Source organism: Phasianus colchicus, chromosome 7 (genome assembly GCF_987193195.1).
Source record: "Phasianus colchicus chromosome 7, bPhaCol1.hap1.1, whole genome shotgun sequence".
NCBI classification, from domain to species: Eukaryota; Metazoa; Chordata; class Aves; order Galliformes; family Phasianidae; genus Phasianus; species Phasianus colchicus.
In genome coordinates this window covers 5,059,759-5,087,577 of record NC_143442.1, presented here as the reverse complement: position 1 = coordinate 5,087,577, position 27,819 = coordinate 5,059,759, and the positions used below count along the sequence as shown (strand labels likewise).

Below are 27,819 nucleotides of genomic sequence, written 5' to 3'. Positions count from 1 at the left end.
GAAAATGCCAGTCGAGAGAATTCACAGATGCCTCTTTCTTGTCCACAACCAGATTATGGGTATATCTCAACCCTTTTTTGATCAGAACTCTGCTACATTTTTACATTTACTTATGTGCACACATGAACTTACAGTGTTTCTACAAGTTTGTGTATAACTGCTCACATTTGAAGTCTTTTAAAATAGGAGGGGAAGATCAAGAAAGTGGTACAGCATCACAATTTTTTTGGATGGAAAAGCAATTTGTATTTCTACAGAATATGAGCTAGATGGAAGGTACTCTGGGTAGGAGAACTCACTCAGATTTGCATAAAATGTACCCATGCAGACATGCATGCACACACTCACACATGCACTCACATGCATGCACGCACACATATAGAATACTGAAAATAAATTTGGCAAAATATCTCTTGTTCATTAAATTCTTGCAGAAAGTATTTATTTTGCCGTGTCATCACTTCAAGCTTCTTGTCCTTGTTTATAAAGAAAACGATTTTTTCCCTCTCCCTATTTTTTTCACTACTGTTTTTAACATATTACTTAAAATTCTCATTTTAGAAATGAAGTCATTTCTTATTTCTCCATCCTTCACTTGTCAGATTCTTCTGCTACCATAGTTTTGCTTTCCTTCAAGCTCCTCTATGGCATGCCCCTTTTAATTAATTTGAAAGATCGCTGGTTTCTCTACAAAATTTGCTCTCAAAGTCACAGATCCACTTACTGTAAGCAATTAAAGTGTCTAGGATGACTTATTCTTCATTGTAGAAGAAACGATATTCTAGTCTAGAAATACAACACAATCTAAAGGTCTGTGAAGAGTCAACACTTCTAACCAAGGCAACTAATTTAACACTGTGAATAGTCCTCTAAATTTCTGTCTTTCTTATGGACTGACACCTAGGAAACATGGGCTCTGAAGTTAAGATGCACATACAGTAGTAAAAGAAGGAAAATTGACTACCATCTTATTTAGACAGCATAATAATATAGTCTTACTGTTGTCACAGTAAATTCAGGGTCATTCAAAAGCCAATTAAAGCATTTATAAACTCTTTCCATTCAGTTGGATGTTGAAAAGGATCAAAATATATATATATTTTTTTAGTCAGGTTTGACTGTAAACTGCAGAACAAATACAAATGACAGTTTGTACAATAAATGGGAAAAAAAAATCTTGATTATTTCTCATCTGCATTTGATCTCAAGTTCATTCTTTCTTCAATTGATGAAGTTAAGGAGCAATTCCAACATATCTCATTCTCTTCTTGTATTACACATGTCCCCTTTCCCTCCCCCTCACCCCCACTTACCATTACAGGGTAGTACAGAATATATCTTTAAATAAACACAATATGTAAAAGCTACAAAGGCAGTAAGTACAATACAAGATCATACCAGCACAGGACAACTGCAGCAGTGAAATTTTCAGAAAGTCAATGCCTCAAATTTTATCATTTTGATATCAAATTCTCTTTCGACTTACACTATTGAGCAGGAAGAAAAATAATACAGAAAAATAAAGAATAAAGAAAAATAATGTTAATAATTCATAATTTAGATTGGGCAGGATTTTACATCCAAAATCAAAACAGCCTGTGCTGCACCTTTTGCAACTTCGTAGAGCATTGACTAAAGCTGGAGACCAACTCCACAAATTCTTTCTTTTTTGGAGTTTAATGTACAGTCAAGTTAAGGCCTTAATTCATTCAGAAATTTGTTCGGTGGAAAGTGCAAGTCTTATTTCCCATGTGCACCTGATATTTATTGGATTCAAAGTTCAAAAACCTTGAAATAAGAAGATTCCTGGAAAAAATTAACCTTAACAGCGAGGGTTGGTAAAAGAAGAGTAAGTTCATATAGCAATTTCTACATAATTATGGCTATGGGATAGCCCTTAAGAATGGATAAATCGTATTCTCTCTAGTATTTACTGAATGATAATAGGGGCTTTATTATGCATAAAGTTTTCTTTCTCAACTGATTTGGCCGCAAGAAGCAGAGGAGCTCCTACTGAATTTAAATAAAATCAGCTACTTCCAATTTGTTCTTTCGAGAAATCATCCACCTCTGACTAGTCAAGAAAAATGTAAACCCTTAACTGTCTCTTAGAGACCAGGTAGATGTCACACACAGTGTGACCAGCAATGCATGCTCAAGGGGTACGTTATTTTCTCTAATAATGGAGCAGAACTAATAGAAAAAGGCTTTGAGATTGCTATTCCATGGTGCTATGACTCTAGTGAAGCATGGGATTGTTTCATTCCTTCCTGAAGTCATCTAGTTGACAGTACAAGGTTGGTAAAAATATAAACAAGCTTCGATTTAAAGCTAATTTGTATCACAAAAAGAAGATACAGGAAACAACCTAAGTGAGAACTGTGGCTGGCAAGAACTGAGACATACGGAATCACAATTCTCTCTCTCTCTCCATCGAGCAACTTGTTCATTTGGCACCTGACCACACACAGAACCACTGAAGAGGTTAAAATTCATGTTATCAATACAAAGACTAAGAGATTTAAATATGATTTAATATCTCTCTAAAAAAAACAAACAACTATTTTAGACACCAAATATAGTTAAACTAGATCAAAAGATCAAGAGAATGGGCATTGTCACAAATATCAATGCTGCTCAGGAAGATCCTAATTCAAATAACTGTTTAAATTCTACTGTCGTATCCCTGACAGATTTGACTGCAGTTGAAAGAGAAACTGACCCTTGTTGGCAATAAAAGTTCACATTAAAAATAATTATATATCCTTCATCTTTATCTGTGAAAATCCATTTCATAAAAAGAAAACTTTTACCTTTTAAGTGGTTAACGCAATCTTAAGAATTATAGGAGTGATTCTCCATGCTTTATTTTCAGATTATTTTATCTATTAAAACACTTCACAATAAATTCTGGACTGTTACATTCTTGAGAGTTCAGGTAAGGTCCCCAACATTTTAGAAAAAAAAGGCGGAATGATATTTGCATTTCATGACCTTACAAGCAGCAACATGTTTTTCTTTGAGCTATGTTATTGTTAAAACCAAAGTATGATATAGAAAAGTGGAAACTGTCCAATGAATGCTCACCAAAAGACCACTCCATATTCTTCAAAATATTAATATGTGGTGGACAGAACTCTACTTTGGATTTGTGGTAGCTCTAGTTGGAGTTTCATTGCCTGAAAAACACTGGCAAAGGATTTCTGACTGTACTGTTTTTAAAAAAATCAGATTATTCACCAAAAGTTAGTTGCTTGCACTGCTATCTATTATACAATGATGCCAATTCTCACAGCGCTTTCTGGGTTCATAGGGCTGTTTATTTCCTGATGGGGATTAAATTTTTCCCCTGAATAGACGTCCAATCCTTTAGCAAAATACAGCACACAAATGTATCTCCTTCATGCATTTTTTATCAGAGAAGGCAAAGTTATAACAAAGCTCAAACATTTCTGCTTAAGAGGTGCTATTTTACAGTGTATTTTTATAAAGTTTATGAAGAGACTTATGAATACAGGCTAAACTATTGAAATGGCAGCTAAATAGCTCCTCTGTTTCTTTCCCTAGAAAGATAAGAAATAATAAGTCGGCTTTAGGCTACAGAACATATGCAATGCCGCTATTTGCTAAACTTTATGCTGTGTACGATTAACTTGGTAAAATGTCTCAAAATGTGAACGGTATAAAGCCATGAAGCATTTCCAGTATTTTTGATACACTTATTAAAAATAAAGCCTATTATTTTTTATTTTTCCTCTAATGACATGGACACTCCAACAGTATGTTTAAATATACTCATAAGTGCAACTATCAAAGGGTAAGTGTGCATTACAGAAACGAGCACCCAGATTATGTATATACTGTGAAATGTATGTGAACGTGCATGACTTGAACCAATGAACTGTGGCCTGAAATGATGTCACAGAATGTGCAGCATTAAGTGGAAGGTTAAACCTACTTGCATCTCGGTTCATTAAACGCAGTTAAAGTGCAAATTCCCTCATTCTGACAGTAGTAATCACAAGGGTTCACTTTCTGGTCACAGCGCTGACTTTTAAACCCCACAGAGCATCTGCAGAATTTCAGTAAAATAGACCTATATAAATATTCTGCCTTTTGCTGAACAAATTTTAAATGCATTACATTTAATGATGGCAAGACACGCACATATACACAGGCACGCACCCACAGATATAATTTTTTCTTTTTTCCTGGAAAGATCTAATTTAACTACACCAATAAGTTTTCTCATCAAAGTTTATCAAACACTTAAAAAAATGAGCCTATACAAACTTATGCATTCAGTTTTTCAGTATTTTGTCAACTGTACTACACAATTGTACTATGCTACTGATTGATCAATTCGAGGCAATTCAAGGACCTTCAAAATTTCAGCCTTCTTAGCATTGTTAACTGTGTTGGCATATGCTGCAGCTCTCATGCACTGTAAAGCCATACACAAATTGATGCTTGAAACTTGTTTTCCTTGAAACACAATGGTGTTCCATATGAATTTGAAAAAGAATAAGCCAATTTAATTAAGAAAAAGAAAGTAACAATTGCAAGCTACCATACTAGTCGTAATAATAATAGACAAAGTCACTTAAAACTGAAGAGGGAATGCAGCATAGAACTACATTCCACTGTCTCTAACCACAAAGCTTCAAACATTTCTTGTCCACCTTCCAATAGTACAACCCCTACGCTTTTGCCCCTTTCCTTAGTCAGTTCTCTGGGAGTCTGAATACAATCAACACCTTCTCTAAGTCCATCCACCTCACACGTCAAAAAGGTAGGGGTGGGTGCACATGTATTCACAATGTTGCTTCAATACTATATCTCTTTGGACAATAATTTATGTCATCCTGAGAATGAGACACTTGAGTCTAATTCTAATACTCTCCTGGAGAATACTTTGATCTCCATTAAGAAATGAAGATTATTCCACAATGAAGCTCTTCTGCAATGCAGAAAATATTGGATGACTTACTAAGCAAATGTGAAAAAAAACAACCCATCAGTCAACCAACAAACAAAAACACCACAAAAACAGGAATGTGACTTCAGTAGCTCACTGTAACTGAGAGCAGGAAAAAATTCAATTCTTGCTGCAATGACTACTTCTGTATTTAATGTTTAGCATCTGAACAAGATGATATACAATAGCTCTCAAGAAAGGATCAGAACGTAGGGTTTTCTGCCTCTTAAGAGAGTACTTAACAATCTAGACTACAAAATCACATTTCCTTTGGTATCTGTTATCTGGGCTTAGGAAAAGTATCTTGAATTATTTTCTCAACATTGGTGTATTTCTGCAGGAGGAAGAGAGGTATCTCATCCTAGAGCAGCCAAGCTCCTACGGGTATTGTAAAAGTTAGGGCTGAAACAAGAGGTACAAGAGCACATGCTTGGACACACAGAGGAAATAATCACTGATATTATTCTTTCTGTTCTCTAGCCATTAGTTTCCCTACAGAAATGTCTTGTCATCACCTCTGACCATCTCTATAGAAGACTTAATCAATCTTGGAGAAGCAGCAACAGGCAATCATCCTGTACAACTGATTCCATTCCCACATACCTATGTGAGCTTTAGAACTGCCCTGAAATTATTAGAAGTCTCAGGAGATGCATCTTTGTGTCTAAATACATTCACAATATAGAGCTAAGGTGTATCTTTAGATCCACATATTTCAAAAAGTTAGACAAAGTATCAGGTTACATCACTAACCAGATAAAGTACCAAATGTTGTGATTGCAACTGGAATATTTTACTTTCTAAATAAATCAGAAATACAGATACATTCGTAGAAACTTGGCAGGGAGAGGTGTGAATGGTCTCCATGGATACTCACAGACAGACAGGTACGTTTGTGTCGGGATCCAGCTGGCATGTACCACCATTGTAGCAATAGCCATCACATAACTGACACGTGGAGGCAATCTTTCCGTTTGTGCAACTGCCGTAGTTAAAAAAAGATTAAAAATAAATAAATAAATAAATAAAAAGCGATCAGTATTTAATAAACCTAGTGAACCACATTATAATGGTCCATATATTAAAATACTGATTTTATGATATGTATAAGAAATACTGACAGCAAGAATTCTAGGTTTTCAACTTGTAATGTGAGCTTTTTATGCAGACTATTTTATTTTTTCTTCCATAAAATAAATGGTTATTATATAAAATAATTACTCAGAAATACAGCAGCACATCCTAACGTCTACGCTTTCATTAATGTACAATATGACTTTTCCATTGTCACAGATACTACAGGAAGAAATTTCAATATAAAAGGTAGATTGTTTATTAAATATTTCTATGAGACTTTCTTTTTCCTTTTTTCCATTTGAAGACCACTCAGTTTCCTCTGCAGTATGCTTCCTTCAGCAAACATTACTCCAAAAGCTGTTTTAAGAAGTCAAGAGCTACTGGGTTAACCCAGACTCACTACGTGAATGCTCAAAGGCACTGTTCTGATGTGATCATTTCAAGGGTTGGTCATTAACAGATTTAAAATAAACTACAGTATAGCGGCTACAGATACATAATTTTGAACACAGCCCTCCTTTCCCGACACACATGCTTACTTGCATACTATGTCATTAGTATCCTTGTTTATTATGCAGTGTCCCCCGTGACATCTTATACACTTGTCCACTTCACATTTTGGACCTTCAAATCGTACTGGACAGACACATTCTACGCTTCCATCATCAGAAATAGTACATGATTCAGAATTCACACAGTAATGGTGGCAAACATCTGCAAGTAACATGAAAGCTAGTTAAAAAGGTGGTGAGGAGTATTATTTCATATATTAAAACAGTAGCTTAGTTTTCTTTCTGTTGAAAAGTAGAATCATGAAAACAAAATGGCAAATGAAACTGGTGACTTCACAGGGAACTACCAAAATCAAGTCTCCCCAACAGATAAGCAACATATTATCAACATGAAGTGAAACAGATGTATAAGCTCATAAGAAGTTTCCTTCTCCTTCTAGATGCCCAACCATGTAGAGCATCATCATATGTGGTATAAAAACTACTGGTGAAAACAGCAGAGCTATGTTAAATATATTTAATGGGATGTGGCTGTATAGAAGTCTTCCAATAAATTCACATTACCATTACAGCCATTATGCTAAACTGAAGTGACATATTAAAATAATTAACTTTGATTTTCATTTCTCCTCCTATAAAATTTCAGGAAGTTCTAAGAATAACACATAACAACATGATCTGTAAGTTCTACAAAACCCTATATACTTGCTTATCTTTGTAGGCTGTGTAAGACCCCATTGTTTCAAAGTCAGTAGGACTGAGACTTCGAGTTGTGAATTCTTGTAACTATTTAGAAGTTCTAGTAACAGCTTCATTTTTATCTCTCTTTTTTAAATATACCATGTCAAAATATACTGGCATATTAACATTATGGTTCATTTTTATTTATGTAATACTGACAACTTTTGTTATACTGAACAGTTTCATTTTAAGTTTCTCATTTCACTGGGCCAAATCCCTCCACTTCTCTGTTCCTAATACTTTCTCCAGTTCTGTGCAGTTAAAATGTTGTGCAAATTGAGGACAACTAAAATAGGTAAGTTTTACTTAGCATATACAAGACTGCTGAATTATTATTTCTTGCATCTCACGAAGCAAGAAATATCCTTGTTTGCCATTCCAAGAAGCTTTCTATGACAGCTACGTCAGTTTTGCTGACAATGGTGGGAAGAGTTCTGATAGAGGACAAAGCCACTTCACTCAACTGCTGGCAGAGTTATTTCTCTTTATTATCTGTATGTCTCCACCTACTTCAGCAGACAGTAGACCAACCAGAGGCCTAAAAACTGTTAAAGAGTAGTAAAAGTAATCCCTTGTGTGTGTTGTTCTCTGATTCCAGATGGAGAATAACAAAACAAAAACTACTGTAGTTTGAAACCTAAGAGTGAGAGACACTTTAAGAGAAAAACACTGTAAGAGGGAAAGTTTTGCATATACATTAGGACAAGAAGCCCTTAAGTCTGGAAATAGGAAGTTTGTACTTTAAAGCATCTTCAATCTACTGATAGATTCTGCTAGATCCACAATATGAATGCTGCATTAGATCAAAATAACAAAAATAATATTTTTTTTTTCCCCCTTTCCTTAAAGAATGGAATTTGAGCATCAGTGGATCTAACAGCTGATGCAATCACTCTATCCACTCTGAGTTATTCTAAATGAGGGAAACATTGTCTTTTTTTTTTTTTTTTTTGGCTGTTTGGGCTTTAAATGATACAAGAAATGAACTTTCACTACTCTATATTACTTATTTTATGAATTTAAAATAGGCAATTATATTCAAATACATGTGAATATAACGACATGTACAACGTTAGTGGAATTTTATGTAAATCCATTCACTTAAGTTTATTTCACCAATGCCATTGCCTTGACATGAAACACACATTTTGGTTATCAGCCCTTATATGAACTAATCACAGGAAAAACTCTGCACTGGGTCATTGGAGAATATAAATATGAGGAAAATAAAGTCTTTGCAGTCTGGCAGTACCACAAGCAAATGCCTTCTCTCTGCCACAAGAACACTAATAATATTTTCAACTCGAGAGCATGAGTCAAATACCTATGCACATTCACGTATCTTTTGCATAAAAAAATTGTTTCAATGATATCATTGAAAAACCGAATAAGATACAGTAGAGGCAACCAATCTTTGTAATAAATTTGTCTTAAATGTATTTCATTATGCCTACAAAGTGATTATGTTAAATATAGAAAAAAAAATCATACATATGTTTGATAAAGCAAAAAAATAACCGTGACCTAGCTATGAATTTATACATCCACTGCTAGCTGTAAACTCATATAGTTTCATAGAACTGCCACTGGCCACAAAAATAATATTCTATAAGACTGTAAGACTCTATGACCTAAAAGTATTAAGGTTTAAATAAACAAAAGTTTTATTTTGTATTTTGTAATGTTTGAGTGTCTTCATATGATGCCGTTTTTCCAAAGTAGCAGCAGACAATCCAAATCTGATAATGAGCACTGTTTAAAAAGGACCTGTACATTTACATTTAAATTGATTCTTTAAAAAAAAAAAGTGAAAAGAAAAAAGCTTTCCAAAAAAAAAAAAAAAAGAAGCTAAAACTATGTTTGCAGAAGCATTCAACTAGAAACAATTTGTTTGGTTTTGGGTAAGCCTCAAGTAAATATTTTTTCTTAATCTGTGTGTCTGTCTGGGCATGATTTATGTACTATACTGTTTTGAAATACCCTATTGTTCTTGCAGATAGTTATTTGTGGATCCTTGCAGTTTGTTTAATATCAAGTGGAAGAGAATCACAATTACTGCTGGTTTCCCATTCAAAGGTTTCAATTTATTTCATAGTCTCCCAACTGGAAATGCATTCATTTTACTTCAGTGCAAATCCTATTTAAAGACACGCACTAACCCTTTCCCTATTTGACAGCCGTATCACTAAAACTAAGCACTTTTTGTATCTAACAGATGATTCCAAAACAGACCTTTTTAACAGTTAATTCCCCTTCAATTTTGTCCAATATTACTCTTTTCAGTGAATTATGTAAAAGAAAAAAAAATGATGGTTTTCACATTGAATGCTGTATTCTATAACAGGCACTACAACAGTCCTCTATCTCAGCATTTCAGTTAAAGGAAAGCAGGAGGAGAGAAAAGGAGAATTTTGAAAATTAGAAACAAAATTGAATCTCAGAAAATTAATACATTAATACATGCCAGTAACTAGCTGCTTGTCAGAGCACCAATGACTTTCCTGAGGCATGGAAACCTTTGGAAAACAGCATCTCAGTAAGATGAGACTGATGGGTCAGTAAAATGAAAAAGTAAGGAGAAATTCAGATGCAGAGAACAGAACTTGAGCCCTGAGAACTATACAAGAGTAAGGCATCGAAATCTTGATTTTCAATATTATGAGGCAGAAACCACACTGAAGGTGATCTTGGATTGAGTCAAGTAGAGGAACAAAACTCAGAGCAGCACTGGCAATATGCTGCTTACTGGGCTTAGAAATAAAAGGGAAAGAGAGCAGTTGGAGACACAAGGGTTGGCTTCTTGTGAAGTTAAAGGATAACAGAAACATTCTTTAACCAACTAGGAATTCCACCAGCAATGAAAAAAGCAATGATCTGATTTATGAAGTCAGATGTTGGGTACATCTAGTAGGATTTTTTTTCATGAAAATATAAAAATAATTTCTAAAAAAGCTCTTTCTTATCATATATGTCTAGAAGGATATTGCAAGTGTTGAAAGGTCCCTTCGATATGTAAGGTCCCATTTTCTCAGAAGAATAATTTTGGAGATAAATTTATCAATCTGTGCAATAGGAAAACAACCTGATTCACGTTAAACTTCTGTTATACAGAATTTCCACTATAATTTCAGATTTTCTAGTTTGTGACGATTACTTACAGTACTGACATCTGTCTCCTGTATACTCAGGCAAGCAGCTGCAGAAGGGCTGATTTCCAGCAGTGACACTGCAGGTTCCTCCATTTTGGCAAAAATGATGGCAGACTGTCTGATTGCAGTTTGGTCCTGTAAAACCCAGTGCACAATTGCAGGTGGGCCTCCCTGTTCAAAAAAGAAAACTACTTTGTGATAAAAGTAAATAAAAATTGAAATAATAATGATTAAAGACAAATACGCATCATAAAAGCAATACATTTTAACGCATGAGTCAATGCTGTAACTTAAGGACAGCTGTTTGTAACAGACCAAAGATGCACCAAATGTCCAATATGCAATGAAAAGTAGCGAAGGGGTAGAAAAAAAAAAAAGTATAAAATGAACCCCTATTCTACAGTAGCCTTATGTGATTTTACAATAGCATTTAAACTCTGATGCATTTTCCTCCTATCATTTTAACCTATTTCAATTCTCCCTTTTTTTCTTCCCTTAACTATATCTCATGTCTTTGAGATTTATAGCTTTGTTTCAACTTCACTGTTTTATTAAACTATTCCACTTCTCACTGAATTTTTAAGGCTTATCTTTTCTAAAACAACTTTCTATATCATGTAAATGTCTTTCTATCTCCTGAATGTACTTTTGTATCTCATTTGTAATCTCCTCTTCAAGTCAAATGATTTGATGTGTCCAGCTAGCCATTTTCCTTCTCAATTCCTAATAATCCAGTCTCACTTATTTCTTATTAAACTTTTCTTTTCCTCAAGTCTCACTTCCTTTGCTTTAATTCAGCCTTTTGGGTTTTCTTAAATTTAGAGAGAATTGATTGAGTTTAACACTTCTGCTTCCTGGACTCCAAGGTGGCTATGGAAAGAGATGCAGATTAATCAAAACCTGAGTATACTCCTGGAATTAAGTGGCAGAAAGGACAGAATTTATTTGAATCATATGGAACCCAACCTGCTGGCAAGTGCAATCAAGATCCTAACTGAATTACTGCAGAGCAAGATTGCTAATGGGCAATGATTAAGAAATGCCATATTGGTGCAAAGACGACCACACCGCAGGCTAGAGACAGTCAGATAGTAATTGGGTAACAGGCAGCACTAAAGGAATGTTTCATCAGAAAACCAACACATGAACACACATAAGGCAGAAATTTAAGGAGTAGGTGGGAGAACTGAAATGTCTAGTCCTGAATGAGTATATCAGTAGCATCAGCTTTGGCAAATTTAGAGAAGAAAGACAACTAATGGGATGTTGTAAGATTAGTATATGTTTGCTTGATATCTCATCTTTGTGGTGATGAAATAGGGCTACACGTAAAGAAACGTTAAGGTCAATCAGTTAACTGCATAATACACTGTGTGTAAAAGGCAGAAGCCCTTCAGTCTGGAATTGCAGACACAAACAGGAGAAAGTAGACTCTGAGATTTTGTTATTGACTACCCAATCCAGATAGTGATACAGCTGTGAAATTGGAAGGAGATTAGAGAAAGCCAGATAATGCAGTAATGAAAGACTCCAGTAATCCCTGCATTTACATTTGTACAACTTCACACCAGGACACGAGGCAGAAATTATTGGTTAAAATCCTCCTTCACAGAGGGGTGGGATAGAGAGCACACCAGAGAAGCTATGCTTGGATTGAGTCAGATCAGTGCACAGTATTTAGTATAAAACATACACAAGAGGCATGATCTTAAGTAGTTAAATGCATTAACATTTAAGGGTCACTTTCCCATAGCAATTTCTTACCTGTGTATTAATCTAACAGTAAATCCCTACTCTCTGCCTGATGTGCTGAAACATTATGACTTGGTCCTTTGCTTGCAGTATTTTGTCTCATTCAGTGTTTCTTCAGTAATTTTTATACAATCTCCCACACAGGTAACCACATCTAATTACAAATTCACATCTGTCTCCTGAAATCTTACCACTCCTTCATCTAAGCTCTGCAATGTGTGATTCTTTTCCTACTTTATTTAGCTGGCTCTCTCATTAAAGTCATACAAACTAAATATTCCATAAACTCAACAATTTTCATTAATTTCCAGTCTACCTTTGTTTTAAAACTATATAATCATTTAGTATCATATTCAGTGGTGAATAAATAAGTACCCATATTTTTCTAGTTTCTCAGAGGCACGCAAAATGATTCTGTATTTTTTTCTTCCCCTTAGTTCTTTTTAGTTTGTTACATCAAACCCTTCATGTAATTCTTCTCTATATTTTCTATTTTAAGCTTTGCTAATTTAAAATGTTTTGCAAATCATCCTAAAGGCTGTGAGATCAGTTAGTCTCTTCCTCTAATGAGTACAGCAGGAATAAAACCATGGACTTAAAATAGCTCCAACTAGTTTAATATGCATCAGCCTGGTTATTCATATCTGTCCCCTGTGATCTAAACATTAAATCAAAAATGTTGAACTCAGATATTAGCACAAACTCTTTGCTTTTCCCCATGTATACACTTGTATTTAAATTTCTGCCCCTGAGTCTGGGGGTTTCCTCATAATCTTTCTCTAAATCCATCTTACAAATGAAATAGTGATAGTAGCTAAGTCTGAAATCAGTTTTTATTATTAATGTCCCTCTATTTTTTAAATTGATAGGACAAGGATATTTTCATAGTTTGTAGAAAAAATTATTCTATTCTTTGCTAATGTAGCCTTATAAATGTGTCAAATTGTGGACAGTTATATGAAAATTTAATTCAGTACAGCCAAAACCCCATTTTTCTTTTCTCACTCAATTTAACATGACTTTTCATCATATTAATAGTTCATTGCCTATTTATACACAGACCGTTGGCATCTGAAATAATAACAATAACAGTAATGACATTTTCATCTGCCTTATTCTCATAAATTATTTTGGATTTGGGATATGAAATAGTTCCAAGAACAGCTTAGTAAAATTGCAGTACAAAACAATGATAAACTGTGAGTGCCACAAGTTTTCATACAACAGAATCTAAATAATGATGTAACCAGATGTCTCATATAGTAGTCTCAGACACAGAAACCTGAAGCCTTAAACCTTATTTACACTGGTAATGAAGTTTCAGGACTTCAGCTGCATAGAGACAGAATGAAGGCTGTCTCTCAATCCCTGACATTTGTCCATTCTTCAGTATTTTTTATAAAAAAGAATGTACTACCCTTTTACTTCAAGAAAATAAACACTATATTTGTTAGCTTTTAAAAATTTTCAAAAAAAATGAGCTAGTCTAGATGAATGCCTGCACAAAGACATCAGTAATTTATTTCTTCCAGTTGATGGTAAATTCCCTACCAGCAATACGTGCATTCTATTTGTTACATGTGAATACACACAATCTGTTTCATTTGCATATTTCACTTGCTGTCCCTATTAAAGCAATCTGGCACACCATCCTCCTATAAGTAACACTATGTCCTCTAGAGGGGTTGTCAGCAGTTCGTGGGAATCACAATAATTCATTTCTGTGAACCATAATTAGCTTTACTGAACCAAAAGTAGTGGAGAGAAGCTGTATTACAGTACATAATTAGAAGCTGAGCTGATTGGGATCCATCCCAATAGATATGCATTCTGTCCATGTTGTGAAAGCAAAGGAGAAAAGAACCATCTAAAAATGCATTCCTCTCAACACAGGTTGCAGTGCCTCCTTTGGATCAGCTGCACACCAGACCAGACAATCCTCCATTGAAACACCCATCCTCTCCCCTCATCCAGTCCCCAGTCCTGATTAGAGGTGATGTACATGTTCCTGGAGGGCTTACCAGCATGAGACTGTAGGAACTGGCCAGACATGAACAAACTAAACAATTTCTTCTTTGATAGCATTTTCAGTACAGCATTGTGTCCCTGCATTTTATTTATAAAGCAGAACACAAAATAACATCTACATAATATAGAATTTTTTTTTTAGTTTAGGAGTGTATTTCATCAATTACACATTTTTTTACTCACTTCTCTACAAACATCATGATTCTGTATGGTTAAACTTACCATTCATAACAAGAATAAAGTACAAAGATGTATTCATCTAACTAGTTTAATCTAGCCTATGCATTCAAGACATTTAGAAAACTTTCCTCCAACATTTTTACTTTAAACTGTAAGTAAAAATGAAGTGTATTTATATGATATCTTTTTTTATTCCCCTCCAAATTCCCATTAATTTGGTTTACTGGAAAGTGTTCATTATTATACCCAAACTTTTAATTACATGTCTCAGATGTGTACTTTTAATTAACAGATGACATTTTCTTTGTTCAATTTTTGTAGTTCAATACAACTGTCATAAACTTTTAAATTTTAATTAAAGCTGCCCCAATCTCTAGCTATATAATGTTCACATAGGAATTTGCCAAACGGCTTAGCAGTAAGTAAACCAACAGTGAATAATCCCTGAATTGCCAGTGGGATTTGTTTAACAAATTAACATTTGTGTGCAGATAATGAGGTTCTACAACTTACCACATCCAGCAAAGATTTAGCACAATCACGTTTTGAAAAAAAAAAAAACAAAACAAAAACGAGTAATACTCTGTGATTTACTTAATTGGTTATCACTTTCCTATTAAGAATTAGGTAACGAAGAACAGAATTTACACATTCTGTGGAACACACACATTCACCAGACGTGCATCTCATATGCTGTGGCACTCTGTTTGTATCAGAAAACAATGACAGATTTGCTTTCATGGTGTATTTGCCTTGAGTTTTGAGACAGAACCCAACAATGAGGAAACTTCCTGACTCCCAAGGAAACCTCAGAGCAGCTGGCTAACTTCAGAAGCTCGTTCCCCATGAAGCTCCCCAGCTAAACACCAGCAGCGTGCAGCAGAACCAATTTCCCTCGAGTCAAGAGATGTGCACAACACCTTGGATGAGCAAACACCACGTCAGGAAGTCCAGATATTGTCCCAGGCAAATCAAATTCACAGAGCCGTTTCACGGAGCCCATCGTGGCAGAACTAATAGACAGCAACTGACTCCTTGAAATGGGGAGAGAGTGGAAATGCATCTGCTAAGTGGTCCCTGTGTACCCTTCCCCGTCACCAGCTGTGGCTGCTGCTTCTCACATTGGTGCTAGCCTGGAGGCACATGCTCTGCAGTTCTGCCATGTACATTTATCAACAAGCCCTATACTTCCCAAAGGGCATGTGTGTAGAAAGGCACTTGTGGATTGCTTCCATCAAGGCTATTTGAGTTGGAAAATATGAGAAATAGATAAGGGCAACCAGGGTTTCTACAAAAGGGAGATTCAAGCAAGCTGCAGTTATCACAGGTCATTTATATTTTGTGAGTACAATTTGGATAGGCACTTACACATATATGGATGTTGGAACTTCCAGAGGAAAAAGCATCATCATTTTGAACAAAAAAAGAAAAAAAAAGAAGGAATCAGGGAAAACACAATGCAACTTGATTGCAACAGTTTAGTAGCATAGTTTGATGAGCCAAAAGTATAGTGGATCAGAAACTGTATTAGAAAGAACTGGTTGGAAAGGCAGTTGCACAAGTAGGAATAACACAGTAAAATAAATTGATAGTGAGTCAATTTAAAATGGTCATTTTGTACTTTCCGGATGCAAAAGAATTCTCTACACAAACACAGATAATCAGTATGTTCTATACCTTTTGCCAACAGACAGGTCAACCCGCTAGGACAAAACACTGAAATCTGGACATGAGATGCTTAAGTTCTACAAACATGAATGAAAAGCAGGGGAATTCCTGGTAATAAAGAACCTTTATGTTCCTATGTTTCAATTTGCAAAAGTAAAGCAACTTGTCCATTGATGAGCCTCATGAACCTGATTAGGAAGATCAGCTCTATCTCCAAGGCTGAAATGATGAGAAGGAAGTGAGTGAATGCTGCTCTGTTCTGCATTTCACACCCTCTCTCAAAATTGTGAATGGCTTTTGCAGCCCTTGCTACTAAATGTGCGTTGACCCAGTAGGATATTTGGCATGGTGGTTTATCTGACTGGAAAGAAGAAATGGTCATTGCAAAAATACCTGAGTAATCTGTGTTAAGGGATTTTTAATGCCTTAACACCCAGTTTAAGTTTCCTCTGTAAAAAACATAATGATTTTAGTATAATATGGATTACATTAAACTTGGACAAGGGGGCATCTCATTAACTTCTTAGTTTGTTTCAAGAAGACATGATTTATAGTCTGATATAGGTAAGTAATACAGTCTGATAAGAAATAGAGATTTCTTCCTAATAGAATATTTACAGAGTCCAGGGGCAAGATGTGCAAGTAAGATGAGATGTGGATCAATTCGAAAATGTTATCTGCAATGCTGGGTGAAGTCACTTTGATTTAGAAAAATATATCATCTTTTTTTCCCACACCTTCACATGAAGGTTATGGCATGGGCTTCAAGGCGTGAATGGAAAATCTGGTTAACTTGAAATACGGTTATTAAAAATTGATGAAATTTAGGAAGTGAACAGAGCACAGCAGAATAATACTCCTATCAGCAGGTATGGCCCAGTAAGAGCCATCAGAACTTTTGACATCATAAGGATGTGGGAGCAAGGTGCTCTCTGTGTGTTCAGCAATAGGATCTGTGACTCTAAGATCCAAGTCTCCATTACTAGTGAGCAGAAATGGCTCTATGCTGGTCTCAGCTGATAAAAGCTGAGCATGTTGTGACTAATCGTTGTACAGTACACTTCTGATGAAGTTAAATTCCCCACATCAGGCAGTTTATGATTGGAATGTGGACTGGAGTGATATTCATGCTGCTCTCCTAATGGCTTATGTTTTTGGTACAGACACATTGTCCTGTTTGAGATCAAGCAGAAATAAGGCTAACTTCTGCACCTCCAGGCTCTCTGTAGCAAGGGGGGCACAATTAACAGATCAGCAAAACTCACCGGTCATCAAGTCTGCTTCACTAATTATTCCAGCAAGGCAGAGAGATTTCAGAGGTTGGATTTAGTAGGAAAAAGGTATTACAAATCCAGGTTATATCATAACTGTGTGAGCACAGCAACTGTGAGCTGCCTGGTGAAGAAAAAGCTGTTGGAAGTATCTGAGCTCAATGGCTACTGTCAAAAGAAAAGGAAAAATAAAACCCAGAGGTCTCTGCAGGAATCAGAACTGAGCTGAGCACTGGGAGCTAAGTTACTTGTTGTGCCTGTCACCTCAAGAGTATCAATTAAATGCCAGATATGTAAGGATGTGGGAGTAAACATCCCCTCTTCAGATGACAGTGAAGTTGTGCACATCATTTAAATCATCCGTGAACATCTTTCATTCACTTGCGTGTCCTCACTAAACGCATATCGATCTCACTAACCTGATAAAAATCTCTGCTTATCATTTGTGTCACTACTTCCATAAGCTGTTGGAAGCAGTTTTGAGTATAATTCAATCAACTTAAAGTAATTCTGATTTTCTACTATTTAGCCATTATTAGTGATATGAACAAAGAAAAACATTATTAACTTTCAAATACCCAGAACTGAAAAACCCTTTGTTTAGCACATACATCAGGAAATCAGAATAAGATCCACTGAAGCCAGCATATTAAGTGAAGCTGAATTACTAAAATATATAAGCTAAATTAGTACAGAATTTTAAGGAAAACATTAAGATCTAAGCTCATTTTGTCACAGAGACTAAGACACATGATTCTGCATTATAGGGAGTTCTGTTTTAAACAGATCCTATGGTCAGGTGTCTTTCTTTTGGATGTTTGTCACTTCACCACATAGAGGAATAAGATTCAACTCCAACATCTGACAGTTTTCCAAGAAGAGAGAGTTAAGCAAGCTTCTCCTTCAGATGTCCTGCTTTCAATCAAGTATTTAAATGTTCTTTGGAACAGAAAACAGAATTTAACTTCTGCTTTCTCACATAGCACTAAATTTTAGAGTACTTAACACACTTTCTAGCCCAAGCAGTATTTAATTGCAGTACACAACCTGGTGCAGCCTATATGTTGGGCACAAAGGCCAACTCCTAGATATCCTCATTCTGACAGTTAGGATAATCTCTCTTAAGAGACATGACTTCAAATTCCGACAAGCAAACAAAGGATTTGAATTCTGATCTACCAAATCTTCCTGAGAATTAGGTGAGGAAAATGCCTTTTATTATTCTTTTTAACTCCACAAAGACATGGGGAAAAGACTGAAGTCACATCACGCTACTTGAAGGAAAGCATGCCCAGGTGCACCTAAATTTTAGGGAAAGAATTAAGACAGAGATAGGGCAATAGGTGTGGTGCTTTTCCACACGTGATTTGACTTTACAGATCCTTTTTGACATCTTAGTATGTATTTTTTCATTCTGGATAGTTTCATACTCCTTTTTGTGAGATGGAGTTTGGCTTTGCCAAAACACTGAGACCCATGAATGAAAAACACTACTGATAATAAAGTATATGTACAGCATATGCTGCTATATTGCATAGAATTTAATACAGTCAAAGGAAAGAAGCCACAGAAAAAAAATATACGAACTAGGAATGGATTCAAACGTTTAAATTGAGGCTTATAAGATAATATAAAGCTGCACAGAAATATGTACCAAGGAGAGAGGCTCCACAGGTTCCTCCATTCTGGCAATAATTGTAGCAGTGGTTGGTTTCACACCTTTCACCCGAGTAACTTGGCCAGCAGTGACATCGTGGATCCCCCTTCTCATTTATAATGCACTTTCCTCCGTTTTCACAGGTCAGTTTGCATGTATCATCTGCAGCAAGAGCACAGAGAACAATTTGTATTTTATACGAAGCTATACTGATCCCTGCCTATGTGCAAAAATACATAATCACTTCCAAAAAGTAAAAGGTAAACTATCACACATTGCTAGAAAAAAAAAAGGACATTTAATAAACCATAAGGCAGCACTGGAAAGGCCATAAAGAGCTGCAGAGGCAATGGGAGCTGTATGCAGGTCTGGAAGCTTGTATCATACCAGGGTACTGCGTATGTCTTCTTGGCTTCTGCTTCATCCAAACAGTGTGACAGGAAAGCTGACCACCCAGAGGATGTCAGGATGTCAGTTAGTAATGGCAGTGTGAACTTCTTTTTGAAACTATCATTTTTAGTTCAGATGATCAGGGGACTGGAGCACCTCCCCTATGAGGACAGGCTGAGGGAGCTGGGCTTGTTCAGCCTGGAGAAAAGAAGGCTGCGGGGTGACCTCATTGCAGCATTTCAATACCTAAAGGGAGCCTGCAGAGGGGAGGGGAATCAACTCTTTGAAAGGGTTGATAACTGCAAGATGAGGGGAAATGGTTTTAAGTTGAGGGAGGGGAGATTTAGGTTGGACATCAGGGAAGTTCTTTATAGTAAGAGTGGTGAGGTACTGGAACAGCTGCCCAGAGAGGCTGTGGATGCCCCATCCCTGGAGGTGTTCAAGACCAGATTGGATGGGGCCCTGGGTAGCCTGGTCTAGCATTAAATGAGGAGGTTGGTGGCCCTGCATGTGGCAGGTGGGTTGGAGATTCATGATCCTTGAGGTCCCTTCCAACCATGGCCATTCTGTGATTCTGTGATTCTGTTTCATTTCTGCAATTTTGGGAATCTCAGAAAACTTCCCTGTATTCTTTTTGTTACCTCAGCCTCAACGAATTTACCTTTTTGTAGTTGATTTATTTCTCTTGCTCTTATACTGTTAACATTCTTCTTAATAAACATATTCAGAAATATTTAAAAAGAAGCTGCTCGGCTTTTAAATCATCCTCACAAAATGATGTTTGCATACTAACTTGGTACTTCTAAACCATACTTTGTTTTACAGAATTATAATGATGGAAAAGACCAGTAAGATCACGAAGTCCAACCATTAGCCCAACCCCACCATGTCCTTTCACATCCCTCAGTGTCACAATTACCCTTTTCTTTAACAACTCCATGGACGGTAACTCCACTACTTCCCTGTTCCAATGCATTACCAACTCTTTCTGAGATGAAATCTTTCCTAACATAAGTGAACCTCCACTGGTGCAATTCCAGGTCTTCACTCCGTTACCTAGGAGAAGAGGCCGATCCTCATCTCACCACAACCTCACAACCTCCTTTCAGAGAGTTGTAGATAGCAGTAAGGTCTCCCTGAGTCTCCTCTTCTCTAGACTGAACCCCAAGTTTTACCTTCTAAGAAAAGACACAGTCTATTCCTTTGCCTGCACTGGGTGCTCATGGCAGCAGTACCACTTCCTTAGGTGTGGGATGCATGGTAACATACATTCTGATTAGGACAGATTCAATCTTTTTATAAAACCGTTTTGCAATTAGAGTTGTGCCTGTCCTGGAAACACTGAGAAATAAAACACTGTTCATTTGAGTGAACAAGAAATAAAATTGTCCGATGACACCAACAAGAAATTAATTACAGACCAGCATGTACACAACGCTCACACATCCAAATAACTGTAATCCTGAGCAACAGACAAGAACCTTCGCAGCTCAAAATACACATTTAGCAAGAATTCTCATCTCACACGTAACAAAACAAAGCTTATAAAGACAGACTGCTGCCAAACTAATAGAAAGTCAGAAACACTGAAAACTCTTCAGTAATATATCCACGATACAGATGTTTTGATGAATTACTTTTTTAGTTATACAAAATATGAGGCAGTCAAGGTATCCATCTGTTTTATATCATCCATTTCTCATTTGAGAGAGATGCAGGTGCCTGAAGACAACGCATCTGAAAGTTCTTGTGGAGGAATGAGTGGCACTGTATTATTTAGGTCTTTACAGTAACAGTATGAAATATCACATAGTCTTCATTTTTAGGTATCCACCATGGATCTACATCTGCTGTAACAAAGCTACTTTGTGCGTGGAACTCTGAAGATACTTCAGTATTTATTTATTTAGGTGGCTCATTAAATTCTTTGATGTTCCATGAACCATTCTTCAGTTACTCATTACAGAAGTTGTTTAAATGGATAATGTGGCATATCTTATTGGCAAGAAGGTCTATTTTTGTTTTGCTTATCTTATCTGTTTTACTTATCATTAGTCATGAGTTTATAGAGCAGAACTGAATAAAAACTGAATAACTAAAGTACAGACAATTGATCATTTTTAGGAATCTGATAGTATATTAAAAATACCCATTTCTTCTCTAGAACAATTCTGCACATTTAAGATATAAAATTTAAAAAATTTTGAATTCTAATAGACACTATGAATTCAACAGAAAAAAAGAATATCACTACGCATATTTATAACTACAAAACATGTAATACAAACTTCAAAGTTACCCTAAATGTAACAAGAAATACACGCCTTCATATTGTTGGAAAAAAAATACTGAACCAAAAATTGCCCACAGTAAAGATTATCTAAACCAACTGCCATTAAAATGACTAGGACGCTTACATCTTACAGATTTCAAATGCAATACATGTTATATCTTTACAAAATAACCAGCTAAGGCTGACCTGAAACCTGAAAGGACTGTAATATTTTCCAGCATAACAAGATTAGTAAAACTGGGTGCTGATTTTGTTCTCTATCCAAGAATTTAAATAAAAATCTCATACAAAACTAATAAAAATTACTACAACAATTTCAGACTTTACATGACCTAAAAACTAGGACTGAAAGATGTAATAGATAAGTCAATTTACAAATACTATGTTAGACTTAAACAGTACAGGAGTTTTCATGCTGCTTTTTTTCTTTGTCTGCAAGTACTTAAAAGAATCAAATTACTCTAGATAATTCACATCAGTGGAGTCCCCAGAAGGGGATCAGATACCTTTGTATGGGAGACAGGAACAAAATGTGCCCATAAGAGAGGAAAAATAGAAAATAAGAAAATACGGGAGAGAGACACCAAAGAATTGTTACAAAAGGCTGAATACATCTAATCTGAATTAGTGAATAAAGGCATCAGAAGAAAAAAAAAAAAGAGTTGGGAACATTTCTACTAAGTATTCAGTGCTGGAACAAAGAGAAATAAAATTGAGATAGAAAATAAATAAAAATAAACAAAAAATGAAGTGGAGTTATAGGTAGTTGGAACTTGGACTCAAAGATGCTCTTTGCTTTTCAGAAAAGTGAGGTGTAAATAATTTCACTCGTTGTGAAGTCTGCTCCAAAAGTAACGCCTCTTATTTTTATAATGTTGGTCCACATCATCAGAGGTGGACATTAGTGGTATGGCAATAGGGGCTGAACCTACCCACCAATTATCTATTAAATTTATTGCTATGCAACAGAGGTAGCAGAGGGGCCGATAAACAATTAATGAAAAACATTACCTGGAACATGAACACTTCCCTTTCCACAGTGGAAAATACTATTTCAAGGGGCACAAAGGTTCTTCTTATCCTACAGAAAATTATGTAGGTCATACTTAATTGAACTGAATGCATCTATTAAGGAATGAGTATGGAATTCTAAAGGCGTGGATATGTGTACATTTCACTGTTCCCCTGATGAAGGGCTACTGCTCTGCCAGTTTTCCATCTGCCAAAGTTTTCAGAACAAGCTGCAAACTCCAAATTTTGTCTGAATGCTGTAAGAAAGACCTTGATTTCCCTTTTTTTTTTTTTTTTGAAATATCCATTTGCTTTACAATCCTCAGTGGAAGAGAAGAGCTAAGAAAAGGATGCATGGCGAGAAAAAACACTGCAGCAATTTAACTCATTTTCTTCAGTTCTAAGATTTATCAGTCTCCACATAACAACTTACTATAAATACAGAAGATACTGCTGTAATAATTTTTTTTTCTTTTCTTTCTTCAAACCAAAAGCAGCTTTCTGTGTTGTAACACTATTCTATTTGATACCTAAAAAAAAAAAAAAACACCAAAAACCAGAAAACCAACAGCCTGAAAGCAAGACAGAAATGAAGAAGATAGTAGAGATTGAAGTGCCAATAGCTTTTGCTAGTACAGCTCTCTGAGGTACAATTTGTGGGCAAAATAAAAGGTACAGGGGGATTAACCTCTACACATCCCCAGGCAGAGCACCTGGTTTCCTGTGGTCTGTGCATGCAGAGGGCAAGTTCCCACAGAAATGTGCAGAAGAAAATACTGCAGTAAATGAAATATTTCATGTCTGTTCAGAAGCAATGCCAGATCTGGGTGTTCGTGATTATTCTGAGGCTCTTCTTCCAGCCAAGAAATCGCAAATATTCCCTTCTAAAAATGAGAGTGACAGGTATCCACTCCCAAAACACTGAACTCCTGGAAGTGTTCCATTACTTTTGTTCATTTGGCTGTGATACACACTGACTTTCTCCAGTGCAAATCTCTGCATTTCCAACCCCTACACTATTAGCTTCACAACTCTACAGGCATTAGATACAGTGAACCTAGTGGATGCAAATCAAGTGGTCTCACTTAGCAATATGAAGAGGTACTCTACCCATTTGAAAACTGCTTCTAAATTGAAGAAGTCAGGCCTACTGCAGTCATGAAATAAATCACAGAAAAAAACACATTAGGCTCTGTCAGTCATAATCAGCAAGGGAGAAAAAAGATGAAAGCTTATCTAAGAATAAACAGGAAATTGCTCTCATTTTATTATACAACTATTCTGAATGATACAACACGCGTACGTTGTAATATCTCTAACTTGAGAGAGCCAAATAAAACTCCAAAACTCTGTTTTTCATCAGTTTAAGAAATGCTGGTAAAGCAGCTGTCTAGAGCAATCTGGATTTAGTCTTACAGAAAGCCACTGAGGATTCAAAAATTAGAATTCCTCACATAGTACTTATGAAGAAAAATCAATTTGATGGATCAAGTTATTTACAGAATGACAATTCTGTTATACAGAATTTCAAGACTTACCTCAATTTCCTTTTGTTAAAAAAATAAAATAAAAATCAACAATCCAAAGAGCCAAAAACTGAGTAAACTTACAGCTGAAGCTGTTAGGCAGTTGGTCTTGATGATCTTTCTAAGTGCTTTCCAAGTGAACTATTCTAATTCTGCGAGTGTGACTACCTCCCAGTGACCACCTTAAGGCAGACTTAATAAGAAATTGTAGAAAGTAGAATATTCTTGAACACGTAAATTATAAGGTACGTAAATGATTGTGACGCACTTACTACATTTACAACATTGAGATCAATCATAAAAACAAACAGTTCATCAGTTAAAGCGTTTCACAGATACATACTCAGATTAAAATGTGGATTTCACGACTTCAAGGACTAACCAGATGACCACTGAAATCTACAGAAATCTTTAAACTGACTTTGAGGGAGATTTTATTGCAGGTTAACAAGAATGTCACTATATAATCTTTCCTAATGTAATCGCCCAAAATATAAGGATTTTATAGTCATGTGAGGCAAGAATGGCCATTTTGCATTGCTGACATCCTTCACTTCGCCACAAATGTTATGAGACAAAGACGACAACATAATGGAACATTTAAATAAATTGAGTGCATGTAGTTTGGGATGTTTTGTATACATTTTCTAGTTTTTAATGAGAAAAGGGAAGACTATGGCTCCCATTTTTTATTCCATACCTAAAGGAAAAGAACCTTTCTTAGAACTTGATTTCAAACAAGAAAAGACATTCATTGATGTCTCTTGTTTGCAGACTATTAATGGACTCAACACCAAATATGTTGTCAACCTTCCATAAACTATATGGTGCTTGAGATGTTTTCAAGGAATTTGCCCATTCCTTGAAGCCTAAGTGGAACGTCAACCTGAAACATCGACTTCATGTCTCTTTGTGAATGTCTAAGTATTGCACATACAAACACAATTTTCGATACCTACCTAAGAGACTCTGATCTATGCATGTTCCATTAACTAATGATTTTCCTTCTGGACAAGCACATGATGCACCAGAAGGGTTGAGTAAACAAATGAATTCACATGTCAGGTCCAAGCATGGATTAGGCACTGTTTGAGAAAAGAAAACATTAAAAAAGGTTTCTTATTTATTTATTTTTATTATGCTATCCTATAGAACTAGAAAAAAACAAAAAACAAAAAACACAAAATTCTGATTCAATTCCAATTTCCAGAGTAACAACAGCACAAAGTCAGTCAGCACTCATTCAAATGGCAGTGCCATATTGAATACCACGATAGAACTGACTCCAATAAAAACAAATGTATTGGTAATATTCAATAAAAATCCTCATTTTATTTTGACAAGAGGTATTTTTGTATTCAGATCTCTCTTTTTTTTTTTTTAATTTCATTTGCACTGCAATGTAGGCATTTGTCCAATGCCATTTCAAATGAAAGAAAAATGCATCGAATCCAAATTATAATTATGTAATGAAACATAGATAAATCTAGTTTTACTTTGCAGAATCAAGTCCTGTTTTACATTTCTACACTTGATAGATACTTTTATTATTTTTCTTTTTCTTGCAAAACACTCAGTGTTAAGTAATTATGCTTACTCACAGTCCATTTGTTTGTAGCGATGAAAGATCAAGGCACTTTTTGCTTTATCAACATCGACACTTAGGTATTCTACAAGGCTCCTGCCAAATTTATGTACTCTAAATGCACCATTTTTAGGACCTGCTCCATATATGTAATCCTCAAAAATGTCAATTCTATGGGGATGCAGTAAACCTTAAATAAAAATGAACAATAAACACAAATATTCAAATAGCAAACAAATTAATGTTAATAACAACTTCAGTTGCACTGTAATTACAAGCTAAAAAGCATTCTTTTTCAGGCAGCAGTCTGTACCCACAAAGACTGCCTTTTAAAAAGCAATCTTCTAAAAAGAAATTCTTCTCATGTTACAAACAAATAAAATCTCTTTGATTCAGTCTCTGAAACTGGTTGAATATAGAGAAGCAGGGAAACTGTAAAGGAAGAGTGAGCTATTTAGAACATATTTTGCCACACAACATGACAAGGAAAAAAAAAACAAAATATTTTGCTTTACAAAGGAAAAATTATTCTCAGAAGATATTTCTTAAAATTGTTCCTTCTTAAAGTGTTAGAAATACTGCTTTTTAAAATTACACTTCATAATGATGGTAAATTTATGCAAAACAAAAAATACAAAGCCTCTACTAATTCTTTTTTTGGCTTTTTAACAGCTTATATCTTCCAGAACACTCTAGTGAATTCCAGACCAGTGGTTAAAACACTGATGGCCAGATGTGGTATCATCCCAATGAGATTCCACTACTAACTGCCCACTAAGCATCCCCTTGAAGTAGATTACTGTCACATTTTAAAATTATTCATTGTTCTGCTCTTTTCTACTCAGATTTCATAAAATAATGTTGCATGTATGACCAAATTATTTAAAAGACAACATGTAAACCTCTGAGAACAGTCTGGAGAGTTTTTTTCAGAAGAAAAGAGATTATGATTATGCAAACTGACATTCTTTCAGTAGTATTCTGTGATTCTGAACTGAGCTGAAAGACAAATCCACTGTTTTTCCTTGAACTGACTCTTGTTTCTGATCTATATGATCTTTAGATTTCCTGTGCAATGCATACAGCTCTCAATTCTAACTGGGAAAGATCCTTGTGTTGCTATGTAAGTTCAGTTAGGCCAGATATATATGTATTTACTCACAGTGGTACTTAATGATAGCTCTTGTTAATTTACACTTACATTTAATTTAATAAATAACATTTATAGTTATTCTTATAGTTATTCCTTTAAAGATTATTTTAAAAATTAAATATTTATTTGTTCCAATATCTAAAGTATTGCCTAAAAAAGCCACGACTGTAAGTTCTTAATTGTGAATGCTTTTAGCTCTCATAGCTTCTATATCTAGTAAAATTGCTGGAAACCGCTTCGTACCTTGTTTAGTGCTCACAGACACAACTGAATCAGAACCATCAAACAGAACACTGCCAATGACAGACAATTCAAAATCAGCCCAGAACAAACGCTGACTAAACTGATCAACTACAAGACCTACAAAGAAAAAAAAAAAGGTTCAATGAGATATATTAAGTTTGAGAAAATTGTTAAGTAGCAACACATTTTTCTATCATTCATATTCTGATGAAAATGAGACAATGAAAAAACATGCCTGCAGACCAAAGTGAAAAAAAAAAAAAAACTACAACTTAAATCTTCCTTCTATTTCAACCCATTTATTTTACTTTCTTTAAGCTACTTCTCATAGGTCAGTACCTTTTCAAACCATTATCCTCTGCAGGTAGGAATACGTACCAAGTGAGACTATAAATGTAGGATTGAATCGTGCAATTTTCCTCTACCAACAAAAAAAAATTAATTATGTCAGTAGATTTCGTTTTGACTACACAGCCTCTAGGCAATAACTAAATAGTTAAATCATGCAGTCTTTGTTTCACCAGGGGATGCTTAAATGATTAATATGCCATTTTAAGTCATGTCAGAAGCTTCCGCCTGTAACAATATTTGAACCATAAAATAAT

At 35.4% G+C, this 27,819-nt stretch overlaps 1 protein-coding gene across 3 annotated transcripts in view; it reads right to left on the bottom strand.

Annotated features, from left to right (window-relative positions):
* Nucleotides 1-27,819, bottom strand: part of LRP1B (LDL receptor related protein 1B) — a 591,311-nt gene that overhangs the window by 15,006 nt on the left and 548,486 nt on the right. For all 3 annotated transcript variants that reach the window (XM_090143529.1, XM_090143530.1, XM_090143531.1), the window contains exons 80-86: nt 27,215-27,331; nt 25,835-26,008; nt 25,193-25,318; nt 19,011-19,175; nt 10,467-10,628; nt 6,595-6,769; nt 5,856-5,960 (exon numbers count right to left, since the gene is read on the bottom strand). In XM_090143529.1, the coding sequence (XP_089999655.1) occupies nt 5,856-5,960; nt 6,595-6,769; nt 10,467-10,628; nt 19,011-19,175; nt 25,193-25,318; nt 25,835-26,008; nt 27,215-27,331 (1,024 nt within the window). The remainder of the gene's footprint in view (nt 1-5,855; nt 5,961-6,594; nt 6,770-10,466; nt 10,629-19,010; nt 19,176-25,192; nt 25,319-25,834; nt 26,009-27,214; nt 27,332-27,819) is intronic.